Source organism: Canis aureus, chromosome 4 (assembly GCF_053574225.1).
Source record: "Canis aureus isolate CA01 chromosome 4, VMU_Caureus_v.1.0, whole genome shotgun sequence".
In the NCBI taxonomy this organism is placed as follows: Eukaryota; Metazoa; Chordata; class Mammalia; order Carnivora; family Canidae; genus Canis; species Canis aureus.
In genome coordinates, this window is record NC_135614.1 from 31,202,267 (window position 1) to 31,217,908 (window position 15,642).

General features: G+C 52.5%; 1 protein-coding gene across 3 annotated transcripts; it reads right to left on the minus strand.

Annotated features, from left to right (window-relative positions):
• Positions 1-9,962: 9,962 nt before the first annotated feature.
• MBL2 (mannose binding lectin 2) lies at positions 9,963-14,291 on the minus strand. Of its 3 annotated transcripts, none has more exons than XM_077895194.1 (5): positions 14,138-14,291; positions 12,409-12,584; positions 11,927-12,043; positions 11,067-11,141; positions 9,963-10,422 (listed from the first exon to the last, which is right to left on the minus strand). In XM_077895194.1, exons 2-5 carry the CDS (start codon positions 12,572-12,574, stop codon positions 10,049-10,051), a joined length of 732 nt encoding a protein of 243 aa, XP_077751320.1. In that variant the 5' UTR covers positions 12,575-12,584; positions 14,138-14,291; the 3' UTR covers positions 9,963-10,048. The 3 variants fall into 3 exon arrangements, with proteins under 3 accessions (XP_077751320.1, XP_077751321.1, XP_077751319.1); XM_077895195.1 differs by having other exon boundaries at positions 14,026-14,173; XM_077895193.1 differs by lacking the exon at positions 14,138-14,291 and adding an exon at positions 13,367-13,471.
• Between the last annotated feature and the right edge of the window lie 1,351 nt (positions 14,292-15,642).

Sequence of the window (15,642 nt, forward strand, 5' to 3'; positions counted from 1 at the left end):
AAAGCAAGTATCTATCAGGAGCAGTAAAATATGAATTTATATGTCAAGTGTTTGTCCAGGCACTGGATTCAGAGATGAAAATAGCTGGTTATGCTCTCCTAGATGCTGTACCCCGCACATCCATAACATTAGAGATAAGCTGTGGAATGTGTTCCAGCAATGGGCAATCGAGATCCTCCATAAGTAGATCCAGAAGGAGCGGGTGGCTCTAAAGCCCTTAGCCAGGAGAATAGGGAGTTGTCTCCTTGTGCAATCACCAGGCTGCTCAGACTCTCACTATTGTTCAGGAGAATCACCTGTGATACTGAGGCCTCTGGAGGGCTAATAGCAGGTATTTTGTTGATTCTACTGTTTCCCACCAATATTTCAACAAGAGAGGTCTTACGAAGGCAGGCCTGGGACATGTGTCACCTCTGGGTAGACGCAGATGAGGACCGGCGCATGTTCCTCAAATGCCCTCTATTCTGCTGTCACTATGATTGTAGAAGCATTGGTGGCTATAAAGTTACGGTACAATCTGGCATCCTGGAAGCCTGAGCAAATTCAAGGAGAACAACCGCCCTTGTGGACCCAAGGGGATCACATGGACCCACTTGGGCTCCAAGTGAGACTTGGGGGTTGTTATTGCCGCACCTGCAGCCCATCCTTCTCCATGACACCTTGAAGAGTAGCTGCCTGGCCTTGCCTTCAGTGCCTTCCATTTACTTAACCAGTGTAGTCTCTCTGACTCCCTGGCTCAGACAACTTTGAGGGACAGAGCGACTCATGAGGGCCCTGCCTGGGGAAAATGGTACTTTGCATATTTTTTAGTACATCGACAGAATGAATGGAGTAAATACATGAAAGAGTTGAGTGAATGAAATCCTTAATTCCCACTTGCAAGTCTGTGTGTAGGGATAAATAAAGTGTTTTCAAGATACTTCCAGGCCCTTTGATCTGAGGAAAGTGCACTGTGTTTTCACCACCAGGCTTTCTGACCTTTTACAAGTTCCCTGAACACTGCATTTCAGGTGTGAGTGGCTGAGCCTAGGCCAGGGCCGAAAGGTCAGGTGGCAGCCTGGGACCGAACACATGCACTCTGTGACCAGAGGGCTGCAGGGGCAAGGTATGAAGGGGAAGGAAAAACTGGGGCTGGGTTTTGAGCCAGCCTCCTACTTGGCCGCCCAGATGCCTACCCACCCTTGCCCACCCACCCAGAGGGAAGTGAGTTTAGCAAAGACTCCATCCCAAGTCCTATGAGAATCTCATCAAGTGATTCCCAAGCTCTTAGGAAAGAGTTGTTCCTAAGCTGTCCTCATCCTAGAACAGTGAGAAAAATTAAAAAATAATGAGAATGGGGATGCTTGGGTGGCTCACGTCATGATCTCAGGGTCCTGGGATCAAGGCCCACATCCAGCTCTGCACTCAATATGGAGTCTGTTTGTCCCTGTCTCTCTCCCTGCCTTCCCCCACTCACATGTGCATGTACTCTGTCTCTCTCTCAAATAAATAAAATCTTAAAAAAATAATGAGAAAGGATTTGGTCATCTTGCATTAAAAAGTTTTTTAAAGGATTTTATTTATTTGAGAGAGAGAAAGCATGAGAGAAAGAGCATGAGTAGGGAGAGGGCAGAGGAAGGGGGAGACGCAGGCTCCCCACTGAGCAGGGAGCCCAGTGTAGGGCTCAATCCTGGGACCCTGGGATCATGACCTGAGCTTAAGGCAGATGCTTAACTGATTGAACCACCCAGGTGCCCCACTAAAAGGTATAAAGCTAACCTACTTAGTGTATTAGTGACACTGAAATAGAGACAGCATTGTAAAAACCCACCAAGCCCAAACACAGGTCCAAGGATATATATCAACCTTGCATGATGAAAATAGAGTATCAAAATAGTAGAAAGATGATGATTGCTCAGTTACTAATGCTGAGGTAAATGGTTAAACATTTAGAGGAAAAATAAAATCAGATTCTTTTACTTACATATAGCAATCAAAATCAAAAGAAAATGTAAGCCATGATTTCTATAGTCTTGGAGAGGAAAAGAGCTATCTAAGAGTGGTATCAGAGAAGAAAACCCAAAACAATAATATTGATAAATCAGACCAACACAAAAAAATACATAAAACTTCTCTGCCAAAAAGCAAAACCCAAGATATAATGAAAATTAAAGTGTTGATTTATTTGCAAAGTACATAAGAGAAAAAACAATAAGAAACTGATGAATAAGGAAAAATGGGATAAGAATAAGAAGAAAAAAATTCTTAAAAGAAGGAATACTGATGTCTAATAGTATTGAAACACACACACAAAAAGCAAAATCTTAGTAGTAATTAAAAAAAAAAAACTAGGGCAGTGCGGGTGGCTCAGTGGTTTAGCGCCGCCTTCAGCCCAGGGCCTGATCCTGGAGACCCGGGATCAAGTCCCACGTCAGGCTCCCTGCACGGAGCCTGCTTCTCCCTCTGCCTGTGTCTCTGCCTCTCTCTCTCTGTCTCTCATGAATAAATAAATAAAATCTTAAAAAAGAAAATAAAAATTAAAAAAGCTAAATCTAACAACAGCAAGTGTCCCAAAATCTATGGACGAGAGTTATATTCAAGGGATATATACTTTACTTTCATTATTACAAAAAAAATTTTTATGTGTGAACTGAAAATAATCGAACCAAATATTCATCTTTCTAAAACAAAATTTTCAAACAGCAAAAAGCAAAGGAAGGACAAAACAAATAAAGTGAAACTAATGAAATACAAAATCAATAAAAATGATAGAAATTAGAAATTAACGGAGAAACCAGATATCTTAAAGCCGAATGAGAAAAATACATCTTGATAAATTTAAATAAGAAAAAAAAAAAGCATGCACCATACAATTGACCTTTTTAAAAAAATCTTTTTTAAAGATTTTATTTATTTATTCATGAGAGACAGAGAGAGAGAGACAGAGACAGAGACACAGGCAGAGGGAGAAGCAGGCTCCACGCAGGGAGCCCGACGTGGGACTCGATCCCGGGTCTCCTGGATCAGGCCCTGGGCTGAAGGCGGGCTGAGCCCCCCGCTCTGCCCAGAGGCCGTAGGTTCTTCTGCGAACAGGCAGCTGGACTTGTCGGGAGCACCGGGCAGGGGCGGACAGTCGGGCCTTTCCACACACCGTCCAGATCCCTGGGTAGTAACAGCAGGGTCCAAGGGCTTTCAGGGTCTCATCGGGCTGAGTAGGACGTGCTTGAAGGGTTTTGTCCTCCCCAGACATAGGGGAAGAGGGGGGCGCTTCCCCTCTTGCCATAGGAGGGCCCGGCTCTGCAGGACCCCAGGGAGCGCAGCACGGAGGAGGCCCCCAGGGTTTCGGGGACCCCTGCAAGGCTCTGTGCTCCCACGAGCCTGGCTTCCAGCTTTAGGAGGACGAACTACCACACGGACTGGCCGGCAGCAGCCCAGCACTGCCTTCTCCCTTTGAGACCCACAGGGCATCCCCATCGGCCCATGTGCTGGGCCCTCTCTGGTGCCCAAGGGTCCCCGGGCAGTCTCTCAAGTCTCCTGAGGTACAGATCCTCAGCCTGAATCCTCAGTCCTGAGGATGGGGGGCGGGGTGTCACCACCACCACAAATTTGTTCACCAAATCCCAGGTGAACCTCCTTGCTGATGCTGGCCCAGGGGATGGGGAATAAAAACCCCAATGCTGGGCTTGATTCTGATTGGACTCGAAGGAGGTACCCAGAAAGTCCATGGGGAGCGGTGAGAGGCCCACAAACCCAGGCTCAAAAGGGTGAGCCATGCAGTCCTGTCCCTGAAATTGCCCTGGACGCAGCCATCTGAGGTGGGCAGACAAGGAGGGGGTGGCACACGGGTCCTGCCCTGAAGAACTCCCGGGCAGGTCTGGGAATGGGATAGACGGAGGGACAAGCAGCGGAGAATCTCAGCAGTGCAAGGGCTTGCTGGACCCTGGTCACCCGGAGGGAGTGTGCGTCGGGATCTGGCCGGAAAGGGTAGAGGCGCTTAGGAAAGGCCTAGCAGAAGGGCAGACGGAGGAGGCCTCAAGTTGCAGACAAAGGGCTCCTTTGTCTAAGGGGCCTAACCTACACCCCACACCACCCTCCACTCTTTGCTGCCCAGGAATCTCTTAGGGACAGACAGCAGAGGGCAGCAGGCGGCCATAGGCTGTGGGCCCAGAGCCATGTTTCAAACCAAGTCTGGCTGCTTCTCTCTGGAGTCCAGTTCCAGGGCAGGAGGTCGGGTCACACGTTTTGGGGCAGGGCTGAGATTCAGTTATTCACTTGTTCATTCAACAGCCACCGACTGTACGTGCTTTCCAGCCCTTTCCCGGGCCCTGGGACGGCGAGCGGGAATGGTCCAGTGTTGTGACAGTCACAACTGCAGCAGGAATGAACGTTTGCATGGCAGTGACTGCAGGCCAGGGCCGCCCTGTGTGCCCTACTTGCATCAGTACATTTATCCCTCCGAACAACCCCGTGAGGTGGCCACAGTTAGTATCCTAGTTTTACCAGAAGGGAACTCAGACTCAGAATGTGTGTGACTTGCCTAGGGTCACACAGCTCCAAGGTGGTAGTGCCAGGGTTTGAATCCAAAGTCTTAATGGTTTTGCTTCACAGATATAATTAAAAAAAAAAAAAAAAGATTTTATTTGGGGCACTGGGTGGCTCAGAGGTTGAGCGTCTGCCTTCAGCTCAGGGAGTGATCCTGGAGTCCTGGATCAAGTCCCGCATCAGGCTCTTTGCGGAGATACTGCTTCTCCCTCTGCCTGTGTCTCTGCCTCTCTCTGTGTCTCTCATGAATAAATAAATAAAAAGATTTTATTTATTTATTTGAGAGAGAGATCACAAGCAGGAGGGAAGGGCAGAGGGAGAAGCAGACTCCCCAAGATGGGACTCGATCGTGGGATCGTTGGTCCTGGGATCATGACCTGAGCCAAAGGCAGACGCTTAGCCAACTGCGTCACCCAGGCACCCGCTTCACAGCTAGAACTTGAACAAGTAAATGGATGAGATGATTTCAGGTGACTAGAATTGCTAACAAGAAAATAAAAATGAAGTGTTGTGATGGTGCCTGGGTTTGAGGCAAACTTAGGTTCAGTCGTCGGGTAAGGACTTTGCAGGGAGGTGGGGGATAATGGTGACAAATCATCCAAATCCTGGCCGGGGAGCAGGATCACATTACACCCAGACAATCTCTCTTGAGCACAGCCCAGGGCCACTCATGAACCCCTTTGTCCATGTCTGAGCACCCACACACCTCACTTAGAGCCCTTGGAACCACCCCAAGCTGATGCTCCTTAGTGAGGGGCGTGCAGAGAGAGGCCTGGACACAGGCTCGGGGGCAGGCCCAGCTCCCTCATGGCAGGATGCCGGGGCTTTCGAACACTGAGTCTGTTGGTTTCCATACAGACAGTCACACAGGCACAAAAATAAGTATAAACACCCCCCAATCCACGTACACACAATTCCATGTACACAGAGTCTCACCTGCCCAGCGCCTCACCTTCTCTGAGGCTCCTCAGAGCCGTTCCAGGCCCAGACCCACTCCCTGAAGTCGCACCCTGGAAGGTCGGGCTCTGGAAATGCATAGGGAAGGATTTGGGTCAGCAGTTGCTTTTCACCAGTGGGGCATTGATCACAGAGGGACATTATCTGGTCTCTGACAGTGTGGAGTTAAGTGCCCCCCACTCCACCATCACCACCTCATGAAGGGCCTGCACGGAATGGAGAAGTCCTGGCTTCCTGGCTCTAGGCCTCCCTACAAAGGTGAGATGCAGGCAGAAAGCCCCATAAGCGACCATATTTCTAGGGCCAGTGGTTTCACGTGGCTTGCTTGGGATCTCCAGAAAATGACAGATTCCTGAAGGTTTGATTCACCTCATCCAGGGTGGAGCTGAGATCCTATGATTTGGTCAAGCATCCCAGGCAGTTCTCCTGGTCACTACTCCGAAGGGCTGCGCGACATGGCACAAACACACTGCCGGACCCCGGGGTGGCAGTGGCCAGCCTAGCCCAAGGCGCTGGTTTAGCTAATCAATGGCTGCTTGCACCCACTTCTTTTTTATTTTTATTTTTATTTTTTTAATTAATTAATTAATTAATTAATTAATTAATTAATTAATTAATGTATTTTGCACCCACTTTTTTAGAGCATGACACCTGTGTTTGCCTGGACAAACCTCTGGTCCACAGCTGGAGACACTGTCTCCTCCTGTCACAGGTTGCTGCCCGGGTGGCGAGCACTCCTTCCCAGACTCCAAGCCCGGAGCTCCTCCCATCTCTCCAGCACTCCATCAGCCACTCAGGGTCCCAGGGCAGCATCGCTTTTGCACAATCCACTTCCCAACCTCTCCAAGGTCAAGGCCCACAGTGACAGTCAACCATTCCTGGTTAATGAGAAGGAAGTCCCTGATTCCTGGCAAGTTCTGAACCCCGGATCAGTTCACAGTCATGAGCAAACAACATTCCAGGTCAGAGGCTCTCTGCATGCCACGTGGTCTGACTGACCCTTGCCGCTGGGGGATCTCTGACAGCCGCAGAGAAGGGATGCGGGCTGGTTCCAGGCAGGAAGGGGCTTTGAGAAATGCCAAAGCCAGGCCTTCAGCTGGTACCCCGAGTTCCCCTTCCGCTGGCTTGGGGCACGGCTGGAGGGAGACCAGCAGAGCTGTGGGACTCCAAAGAAAGATCGTCCTGCAGGAACAAGGCCCTGAAATTGCAGGAGCCAAACTCAGGCTGAAGCCCGGGCCTTGCACGTGTGAGCTTTGGTGGTTGTTTTCCTGCAGGCCCAGGAAGCAAAGTGCAATTACATTGGCCGCGTCTATGCTTCCACCGGACACCGTTGACCTGCAGATGTAAATTAGATTCAAAGTTCCCATTTTGAGAACAAGGACCAGTTGCTGTTCTAACTCACTCATACTGGCTTTCTAAGGACTTGAGAAATAGGTGCTAAGCGTTCAGGCCATGATTTGTGTCCTTTTTTTGGACAAAAGTGATTGACACGAAACCAAAACTTGACAACGGTTCTCCGATCCTGCAGCTTTGCTCGTGAAATCGGTGCTGCAGAGCTGAATCCCTATGTCACCTTTGCTTCAGACAACACTCAAAGAGAAGAAGCCGCGACAGACCAATTTACAGATAGGGAGGTTGAGGCCCAGAGAGCCAACTGACCCCTCAGCGCCTTGTCAGGGAACTAACCTCAAACCGCAGTCTCTGTCTTGCAAATCCTGAGCTTCCCACCCGCCAAGGCGCCTCTCCTGCAGTCGCAACAGCACAAGACCTAGGCCTTGTTCTTCCCCTGGGTGTGACCTCGGAGCCAGGGCTCTCCAGAGGTTTGGACACCAGCCTCCTTTCCGGGAATGCTCTGAGGCCTGATTTTCAGGTTCTTACTGTTTGCAAGAGGCAGCAAAGGACGACTGCAGCTTGGATAGGTCTCCCAGTTCCCTGGTCCCAAAAGCCAACCTGGGGAATGCTATGGCTGAGACTCCCGCTGCATCAGAACAAACAACAGGGCTCACGAGGATGTGCCCCCTGGAGCCCCTAAAAGTCTGTCCCTGGAGCGCCTCGCTTCGTTACATCCTTTGTGCAGGAGATACCAGTCACTGCCTGCCCCGGAGCAAGGGGAACTGCAGGCCCTCGGCCCTGGGGGACTGAGAGAGACTGTCGGGCAAGTCACCGCGAATCCATAATTTCCCTCTTGTCCCAGGTCCTGGGGAGCCTGGAGGAAGTGCAAGTTGTATCTTGGGACTCTCGTGAGATCCTGTATCTGTAGATCAGCTCCCCCTCCTCTGGAGCCAGCCTGCCGGCGCCCCACTGCTTGCTGATACGCACGGTATGGGGAGGGCGGGTGGGGGCCCAGGTCTAGACTGAGGGAAGAACGGCAGCAAGGGGATTCTTTAGAGAGAGGAGCCCTGGAAAGATGGTCAGGTTCTAGATCAGGGAAGAAGCCAAGAGGAATCCTGAAAGGACAATGGAAGAACCTGAGCTTGTCCTGTAGATTTTTTTCCTGCGTTTCCCTGGCTTAGGAGCCAATCCGTGCATCCTGGGGAACGAGCCCACGTGCAATGCACAGTTGTACCTTCTACTGCTTTCCAGCTAGAGATACTCTCCTTTGTACCCAGTATAAACCAGGGGTAGACGTGACCCCTCCCTCTCACATAAATCAGGAGGAAATACCTGGTGGGCATCTGTTTTCTCATTTTTGTCTCGGCCAGGAGAAAATTCAGGTGCACCTTTCATGCTTATTGATAGAAAAATCTCTTGCCCGGGGTTGTCATACGTGTATCTTCTTTCCTTCTAAAAAGCGTCCGGTCTTCCCTTTTCCCAGCTGTCATACCTACGGCTCCATGAGTGCCCCTAAGCTGTAAGCACTTTCCCAAGCCCTGGGTAAGCAGTGGGATTGGGAGTGAAAACAGAGAGCCCGGGGATCCCTGGGTGGCGCAGCGGTTTGGCGCCTGCCTTTGGCCCAGGGCGCGATCCTGGAGACCCGGGATCGAGTCCCACGTCGGGCTCCCGGTGCATGGAGCCTGCTTCTCCCTCTGCCTGTGTCTCTGCCTCTCTCTCTCTCTCTGTAACTATCATAAATAAATAAAAAAAATTAAAAAAACATTAAAAAAAAAAAAAAAGAAAACAGAGAGCCCTTCTGCTCTGCGTCACTATAGCACTTGTCTCGCGGCGCCCAGGCACGTGCCCAGGGGTGGGCCTCACGGAGAATTCAGCGATGGGACAGTCTGGGTGTGTTAGAGGCCAAGGATGCAGGTCCTGCCACCGTGTCGCTGCCCGTGCCCACGCCTCCAGCACGAGTCCTGCAGCAGGAGCTCGCCAGGGACAGAACTTCACCCTCTAGTCACCCCTCCGCGTCCCACCCACTCATCTATTTGGAGATTCTTCGCCTTACCCATTCGACAGATACTCACCAAACCCTTGCGAAGTACAAGGGGTTCTCTCTGGTAATTCAGTTGCAGAGAAAACGGATTTCCACACAAGTATTTCATTAGGTGAAAGCGGCCCGCGTTCCATTCATGGAATATTTCCTAATCTCATTTTGTGAATGGTGGTACCATAGAAGCTGGGATTCACCTTCCTCTCCCGCTTGGCTGCATGGGCCCTATGTAAATCTCAGCTCCACCTGCGCTGGGGTGGCAGGGAACCATCCCTGGTCCTGAGCAGGGTTGCTGGCCAAGGCTGCAACAACAAAACCCTGCTCAGGCGGGGGGGAGGGGGGGGTGTCTTATCTGCTAACTGGGTGGCACTGCATCATTTGACTGGGTGACATCCAGAGTTTGAGTGATGCTGCATCAGTTGACAGGGTGTGAACTCACCTTTGGGGAGTTTTACCTCTTGTCTCTATCATAATGGACCTGTCAACCGAGGCTGGGATGAAGATGTCACAGGAGGAAGGGGATGTTGAGCATGGAGGGATTGAGAGAGGGACACAGCCTCCCGTGATGCTGGCCTTCATCACCATATCCACCCATAGCCAAAAGTCTGCAGGAGGGAAAGGCTGCCCTTTGTCCTCGGGATCACCCTGGTGGTAACAGGGAGGCCACAGCCACTTGGGCAGGATAAGGGGACTCCTGGGGCTAACCCCTGTGACCTACATGGGAGACTGCTGGGTGTCATGGTCTGGTGGTGCCAGGTTCTGTGGTGTGGCTCGTGAACAACTAGGATCAGTACCCTTGTCATCGACAGGGCTTGGTTAGCCATGGGAAGGCACAGAAGGTAGGAATGTTTGGCATCCAGAGGGGCAAGCATCTGCACCTCCTGGAGGCTGAGGCCTACTGCTCTGACACAGATGGGGTCCCCACTGGTCCCTGGTGGGCCATGGTGTACTCACTAAAGATGGAGGGGTTTCACCCGGCCCTCTCCATGGCCACCTCTGACCAGGTGCAGTGCTCTGCACTACCAACTGGACCACTGTCAGCCTCTTCTCGCTTCCTCACCCCACAAACACTTTTCCTCCCACCCCCCTGAAGGAATGAGCCAACACCAGGAGGGCCTGGGAAAGGGGACCATGAATTCTCTTTCAGGGCAGCAGAGAGCACAGCAGGAATGCCGGGAGGGGGCTGAGGAAGCTGCCTCATCAGGCTGGGAGTTCACAGACGGCCAGGAAGGAGGACTCGCAGGAGATGTCATTCCAGAACCCATCCTGGAGGAGGATCACACAGTCCTCCCCCGAGCCGTGGTTGTTTGGCTCATTCTTCCTCCAGTTGCTGTAGACCAGGCTCCCTCCGGTCACATACATGAAGTGGCCTTCGGTCACCTTGTCCGTGATGCCCAGGAAGGCCTCTTCCTTGGCCACATCTTGGATGGCTTTGTTCTCCTCAGCACTCTTAGGGGTGGCCACAGTGGCCTGGAGCTCGGCACACAGAGCCTTCACTTTGGAAAAAGACATCTTTTCGCCGTTGCTCACGTAGAGCTTCTTTCCGGTCTTTTTGCCCAAGGAGAAGGTTTGCACTGAAATTGCAATGGGTGGGAGAGGTTGACTGGGCTTGGACTCAGCCCAGGACAGTAGGCGAGAAAGCCCTCCCCCAGGAGTCCCCAGACCTCTTGAAAAAGAGCCCCATTCTCAACCAGCAGGTCAGATCCTAGTAAGGAAGACCTCCTTCCTCAGCCAGAGGGCAGGACTCTGGCAGAAAGTTCACACCCTTCTGGGTGATCCCACCCTCGACACAAACATCTGTTACAGACGGTACCGGCGCAAGGGGGACACAGGGAAGCATGCTCAGGCCGCCCTGCCAGGCTTGGGTACCAGGCATGGATGGATAGCTATCCAAGGCAGGGGTTGCTGCAGAAAGAGCCAAGATGCTGCAAGTGGCTGACTTTCGGGTGGAATCTTCCTCTGCTACTTCCTAGATGTGTGACAGCGAATGAATTATCTACACTTCCTGGACCTGTTTCTTCTCACCTAAATAACCTGGGTATCGTCCCCACAGGTGGGGCCGGTGAAAGGATGGAATGAGGGAATGCCGACCTCACCCAGGCCAGGGGGTACAGTAAGTGTTCCTAAACATTAGCTTGTGTCCACCCTCCCCGAAACCTGAAGCCCTCAAGAGGAAGGTGAGAGCCAAGGCCACATTCAGGGCAGAAAACAAACTTACAGTTTTTGATGTGGCCCAGTTCTGATTTCAGGCTCCTTATCTCCCTCTCTAGGCTAGCCAGCCTGGTCTCAGCAACTGCAAAGTGAGAGGGAGAAGGGCGTTTAATGAGAAGAAGACTCTCAATTGGAGAGGACAGTATTTTGCCAGAAGGGAGGGATAAAGCTTGCTGAAGAGTATGATTATTGTGGACAAAGAAGAAACAGAGAAGCAGCAAAAGGAAGAAAACCTCGGGACTCCTGCTTCTGAGATACACCTAGCAGCTCTCGTAAACTATTTGTTCTGAACTAATAATAATCACAATGATGATAAATAACTCATACATTATGGCTCTGGGTCCTTCTGTTCACATCCTGCTTAAATGTTGCAAGATTATATAATCCTTTGTAAGAAAAAGCCCAACTGTTTATTCTCCTTCTCGAACATCATTCTTAATCGTTCTCTCTCATTTCTTATTCCAGACCAACTTTTTAATATTTTTATGATTTTGATGGGCCAGCTGGCAGATATTAACAAGAGGTCAATGTACTTCATCTGACTCTGAACTACATTGTCCTGGGGTTGCCCATGGCTCAGGGGGCCTAGGAAACCGAATATTTTCATGCTTTTCTTTTGACAATAGACAGAAACCCGGCGTCGGAGAGAGGACACCGCTGTTCCCCACCATCCTGGAGACCCACGCAGACCGTGTCCGCTGAGGATGAAGCCAGGGCCTGTCTCCCACAGAGGCCTGGGGAGGGGATGGCAGGGTTTGGAAGTCTGCACTCTGGCGACACGCTCAGGGGGACGAGTGTCCTGGGTCGGCAGCAGGCTCCGGCCCGCGAGTCCCCTGGGCCCACGCTACGCTGGGGTGAGCTCCTTACCTGAACTGTCTCCACGGTCTCCTTTGTGGCCCTTTAGTCCTGGAGCCCCGGGAGCCCCTGTGTTTCCCGGAGGTCCCACTTTCCCTGGAGGGCCCTGCAAGCCTCTGAGCCCTTGCCCTGTTATAAGAGGAAGGAAAAGTGATCCAGGGGCTGCGGCTCATTCAATTTTTCCAGAAATTCCATTCAATTTACACTGAGCCTGAAAACCTTCAGTGAACCAGTGGTGACCCCCCACCCCCCTCCCCCCAAAAAGTCATCCTGTGTTCCAGAGGACAGCCTGTTCCAAGGGCCAGTTCCCTGAACTGGCGGGACATCTGCTCTCTGCAGGCGCCCACCCCTCGTGGGTTCCCGTGTGGAGATGTGGGGTCCTGAGGACCAGGGAAGCATCTTTGTTTTGGAGAAGATGACCTATTGCAGGGACAATTCTGAGTGAATTGCTACCCACGTAGACACTTCAGGAGTCAGAGCAGCCTGTCCCGTACCTGGTTCGCCCTTTTCTCCCTTGAGTCCATCTCGCCCATCTCTGCCCGGGAGGGCACAGGTCACCACCGGGCATGTCCTCTGGGCCTCACCCAAGGCTTCTTTTTCTGCGCTGGCCGCTGTCATCATACACAGAAGAAGGACAGGAAGTGACGAAGACAAGAACATGGTCCTGAACCTTCGAGTGGAGAAAGTCAAGGAAAATCATTGTGTCCCCTCTTGCCTCATTGGCTTTCACCACCTCCTGTGTGTGCTGGGCCCTGTTGGGCAGCAGACCCAGCAGGGGCCATCGCGACTCTTGGCTTGGCATCACTCCCGAGCTACTGGGGACGCGGACACATGAAAAGTGCAGAGGTGCTTTAGGGATGCGAAAACAGAGGGACTCCAACAGAGCCGCTGACGCAGGAGAGACAGGCCAGGGCCCGTGCTCCCCCCCCCCCCACCCCCCGGCCTGGCGATCGCAGCTGGCCCTCCCCTGGGCCCTGACCGCCTGTGAGAGCTGTGGCCACGGCTCCTCCTTCTTGACTCTCTTCCCGAGGTCCCAGGGTGCCTCAGTTTCCCTCTTCTGCTTCCTACGGACCCTAAAGTTAGACTGAACTCTAGCAGGTAGCCCGAGGCCCCACAAGACTCATTTCATGGCCGGGCCTGGGTTATGGCATCCATTCTCTCATTTCACCTAAAAAGCCCTTATTCCAGGCTCCATCTGCCCTCAGGATCAGCCTCAGCTGTTTCCCAGGCAGCTTGTCAATCATCTTGTAGGAAGTCTCTACTGTGTGACAGGCCCTTGCTGGGGGTGGGAGTGGGGGTGGGAGTGGGGCTCAGGACCCGGAGTGCTCCCGAGGGCACTTGATCCTGGCTGGATGAGACGGATTCCTCCTTCCCTTGGCTTGAGATTTTCTGCGGAGAGGTCATTTTTGCCAGCCAGCACCCGGGCTCCCGAAATTTCTGTTCACGCTGGACCTGTCCAGCTGTCTGCTCTTGTTCCTTCTCCTGGCAGGATCCTCTGCATGCTGCCCAGATGTCTCCCTGGCTCCGCGTCCCATCCAGCTTTTGCTCAAGCTGGCCTCCTTTCCAGGAGCTGGGCAGCCCAGCCCCCACGGGCCTCTCTGGCCTCTAATCCCAGCGTCCTTGGCCCTTGTTCCCTGACCACTGCATCTGGCCTTGCCTTCCCTGGCCTGTCAGCTACCTTAACCCTTCCCTTCCCCCAGGACACAGTGGGAAGTCATAAGTTGGAGGAGAACTTTCTTGATCACATACTTCTTCACTTTTCTTTCCTTCCTTCCTTCCTTCCTTCCTTCCTTCCTTCCTTCCTTCCTTCCTTCCTTCCTTCCTTCCTCCAGGCTTCCCTGGAGGGCCATGCAAGCCTCTTCCTTCCTTCCTTCCTTCCTTCCTTCCTTCCTTCCTTCCTTCCTTCCTTCCTTCCTTCCTTCCTTCCTTCCTTCTTTCCTTCCTTCCCTCCTTCCTTCCTTCCTTTTTCCTAACTTCCCCTAATCATCCTAGAAGCCAAGCTCAGGGCTTAAACATGCTGCTGGCATATATGGCCCACTTCCATTTTTCCTTTTGGCTGAAAAGACCACCCTTTAGTTTGCAGAAGGGCCAAGCGGACCTTGGAAGGATACAAATGCCCCAGGTCAGACGGAGACAGGCCCTGAGCAGGCCCAACCACCCCACCAAAACCCCCGCTGGACCCCTGGCCTGGGCCTTTGCCTCCGTCCCCCAGAAATGACTTACTAGGGCCTCCTCAAAGCACGGAGGCTATGGCAGGGAAGCAGGTCTTCTAGCCCAGGGATGTCAGGCCTAATTAACCTGGTGACTGGGGACAGTGCTGGACTGGCCTTCAACCCCAGATTAATAAACAACTGTCCCTAGAACGGCTGTATGCTGGGCGGCTGTCCAACGCCGCGGCCGGGGTCCCTGGCCCAGTGCTGGGCAGCTGGTTACTTAAACACCCTAAAAGTCTTCCTTCTGCTGTTCCCTCCCACACATCCCTCCCCACAGCTCTGCCCCTCTGATCCTCCAGAGTCGCAGTCTAGGCAATAGTTCCCTCCAGATATTTATTTCTAGAAGAGACACGATTAGACATGCTACCGAACACACGCTCGTGCATGAGCACACACCCGTCGGCACACGCCACTGTATACAGCCTCACCCCTGTGTCCGTGGCTCTCACTAGTTCACCCCTCCACTTGTGTTTGGTTTATGGTTGTGGGGGAAGGAGCAGGGATTAAACGCTGACATTTATCAGATGTCCTCTTTGGATGAGGCACAGATGTCCCAGGACGAGGCACAGGGGAGGAAGTGTTTGTAGGTGACGCAAGTTCAAAGCTGGGCGTGTGCACTTGCACCACAGCTGCTCCAGCCGGGGACACTTCCCTCATCTTTGCGTCATTGCTGTCATTCCCATCGCAGCTTAAATACTCTCTTGGGGGCAAGGGCTTTCCTCTACCATTTAGTTTTCAGTGGCCACTCCGTCAGTCATTCTCCCTCTAAGTGACCTCCTGGCAAAACCGCCCTGTTTCTTTAGTTGCATATTCATTGCCCACCGCCCTCCTTTAGGACAAGCACGCCTGCAGGTCAGGGATCTTGCTCTCAGCTGTTCTGGCCGCACCCAGAGGGTGCCTGGAAGCAGTCACCCGGCTGGGCAAACAATTAGAGAATGAATGAGCCCTTCTGCATCGGGGCAGCTCCCCTGATGTCGCTCCAGCCTGAGCTGGCATCGGTGCCCACATTCCCAGCTACTTTTCTAGGGCAGGAGCCGCGTTTGCTAGGCTTGCCTCCACGATGCACGCCAGGGCTGGGCACGCAGGAGGGGTCCCCTGAGAGAGCGAGGGTGGGGGGACAAGCAGAGAGCAGGAGCAGAACGGCTGTATGCTGGGCGGCATACATAGGGTTCAAGGGTGTCTGGAACAGCTAGCAGACCAAGTCCACGGGGCCTCCACACCTGGTTTCCAGCAGCGTCCGCCTCTTATCTCCAGAACCTGATCAAGTGGCCTTTTTCAAGCCCCTGACCTGACCTTTGATTCCTGCCCTCCTCCAAATTTGCACTCACCCTTTGAAACACTTAGTCTTACCAAACAGCTTCGAGAAGTTTGCTTTTACCCTGGTGGGGAGTCGGGGTGGGGCCACTTCCCTTCCACCTGCCTTGGGATTGGTGTTCTGGTGTCTCAAGGGTCATCATCTCTGTGTACTCAGGGTCACTCTGCACCGTCCGGTAGCCTTTCCAGATTCCTGGGGCC

Bases quoted from the DNA above. Each gene is read 5' to 3' on its own strand.
- MBL2 (XM_077895193.1), bottom strand. From the start codon at position 13,449: ATGGGACGCGGAGCCAGGGAGACATCTGGGCAGCATGCAGAGGATCCT. The intron at 12,585-13,366 runs GTCCAGCGTGAA...CTCCACTCGAAG, and splicing joins AAGAGCAGACAGCTGGACAG to GTTCAGGACCATGTTCTTGT. The intron at 11,142-11,926 runs GTAAGGAGCTCA...CTCACTTTGCAG, and splicing joins AGACCGTGGAGACAGTTCAG to TTGCTGAGACCAGGCTGGCT.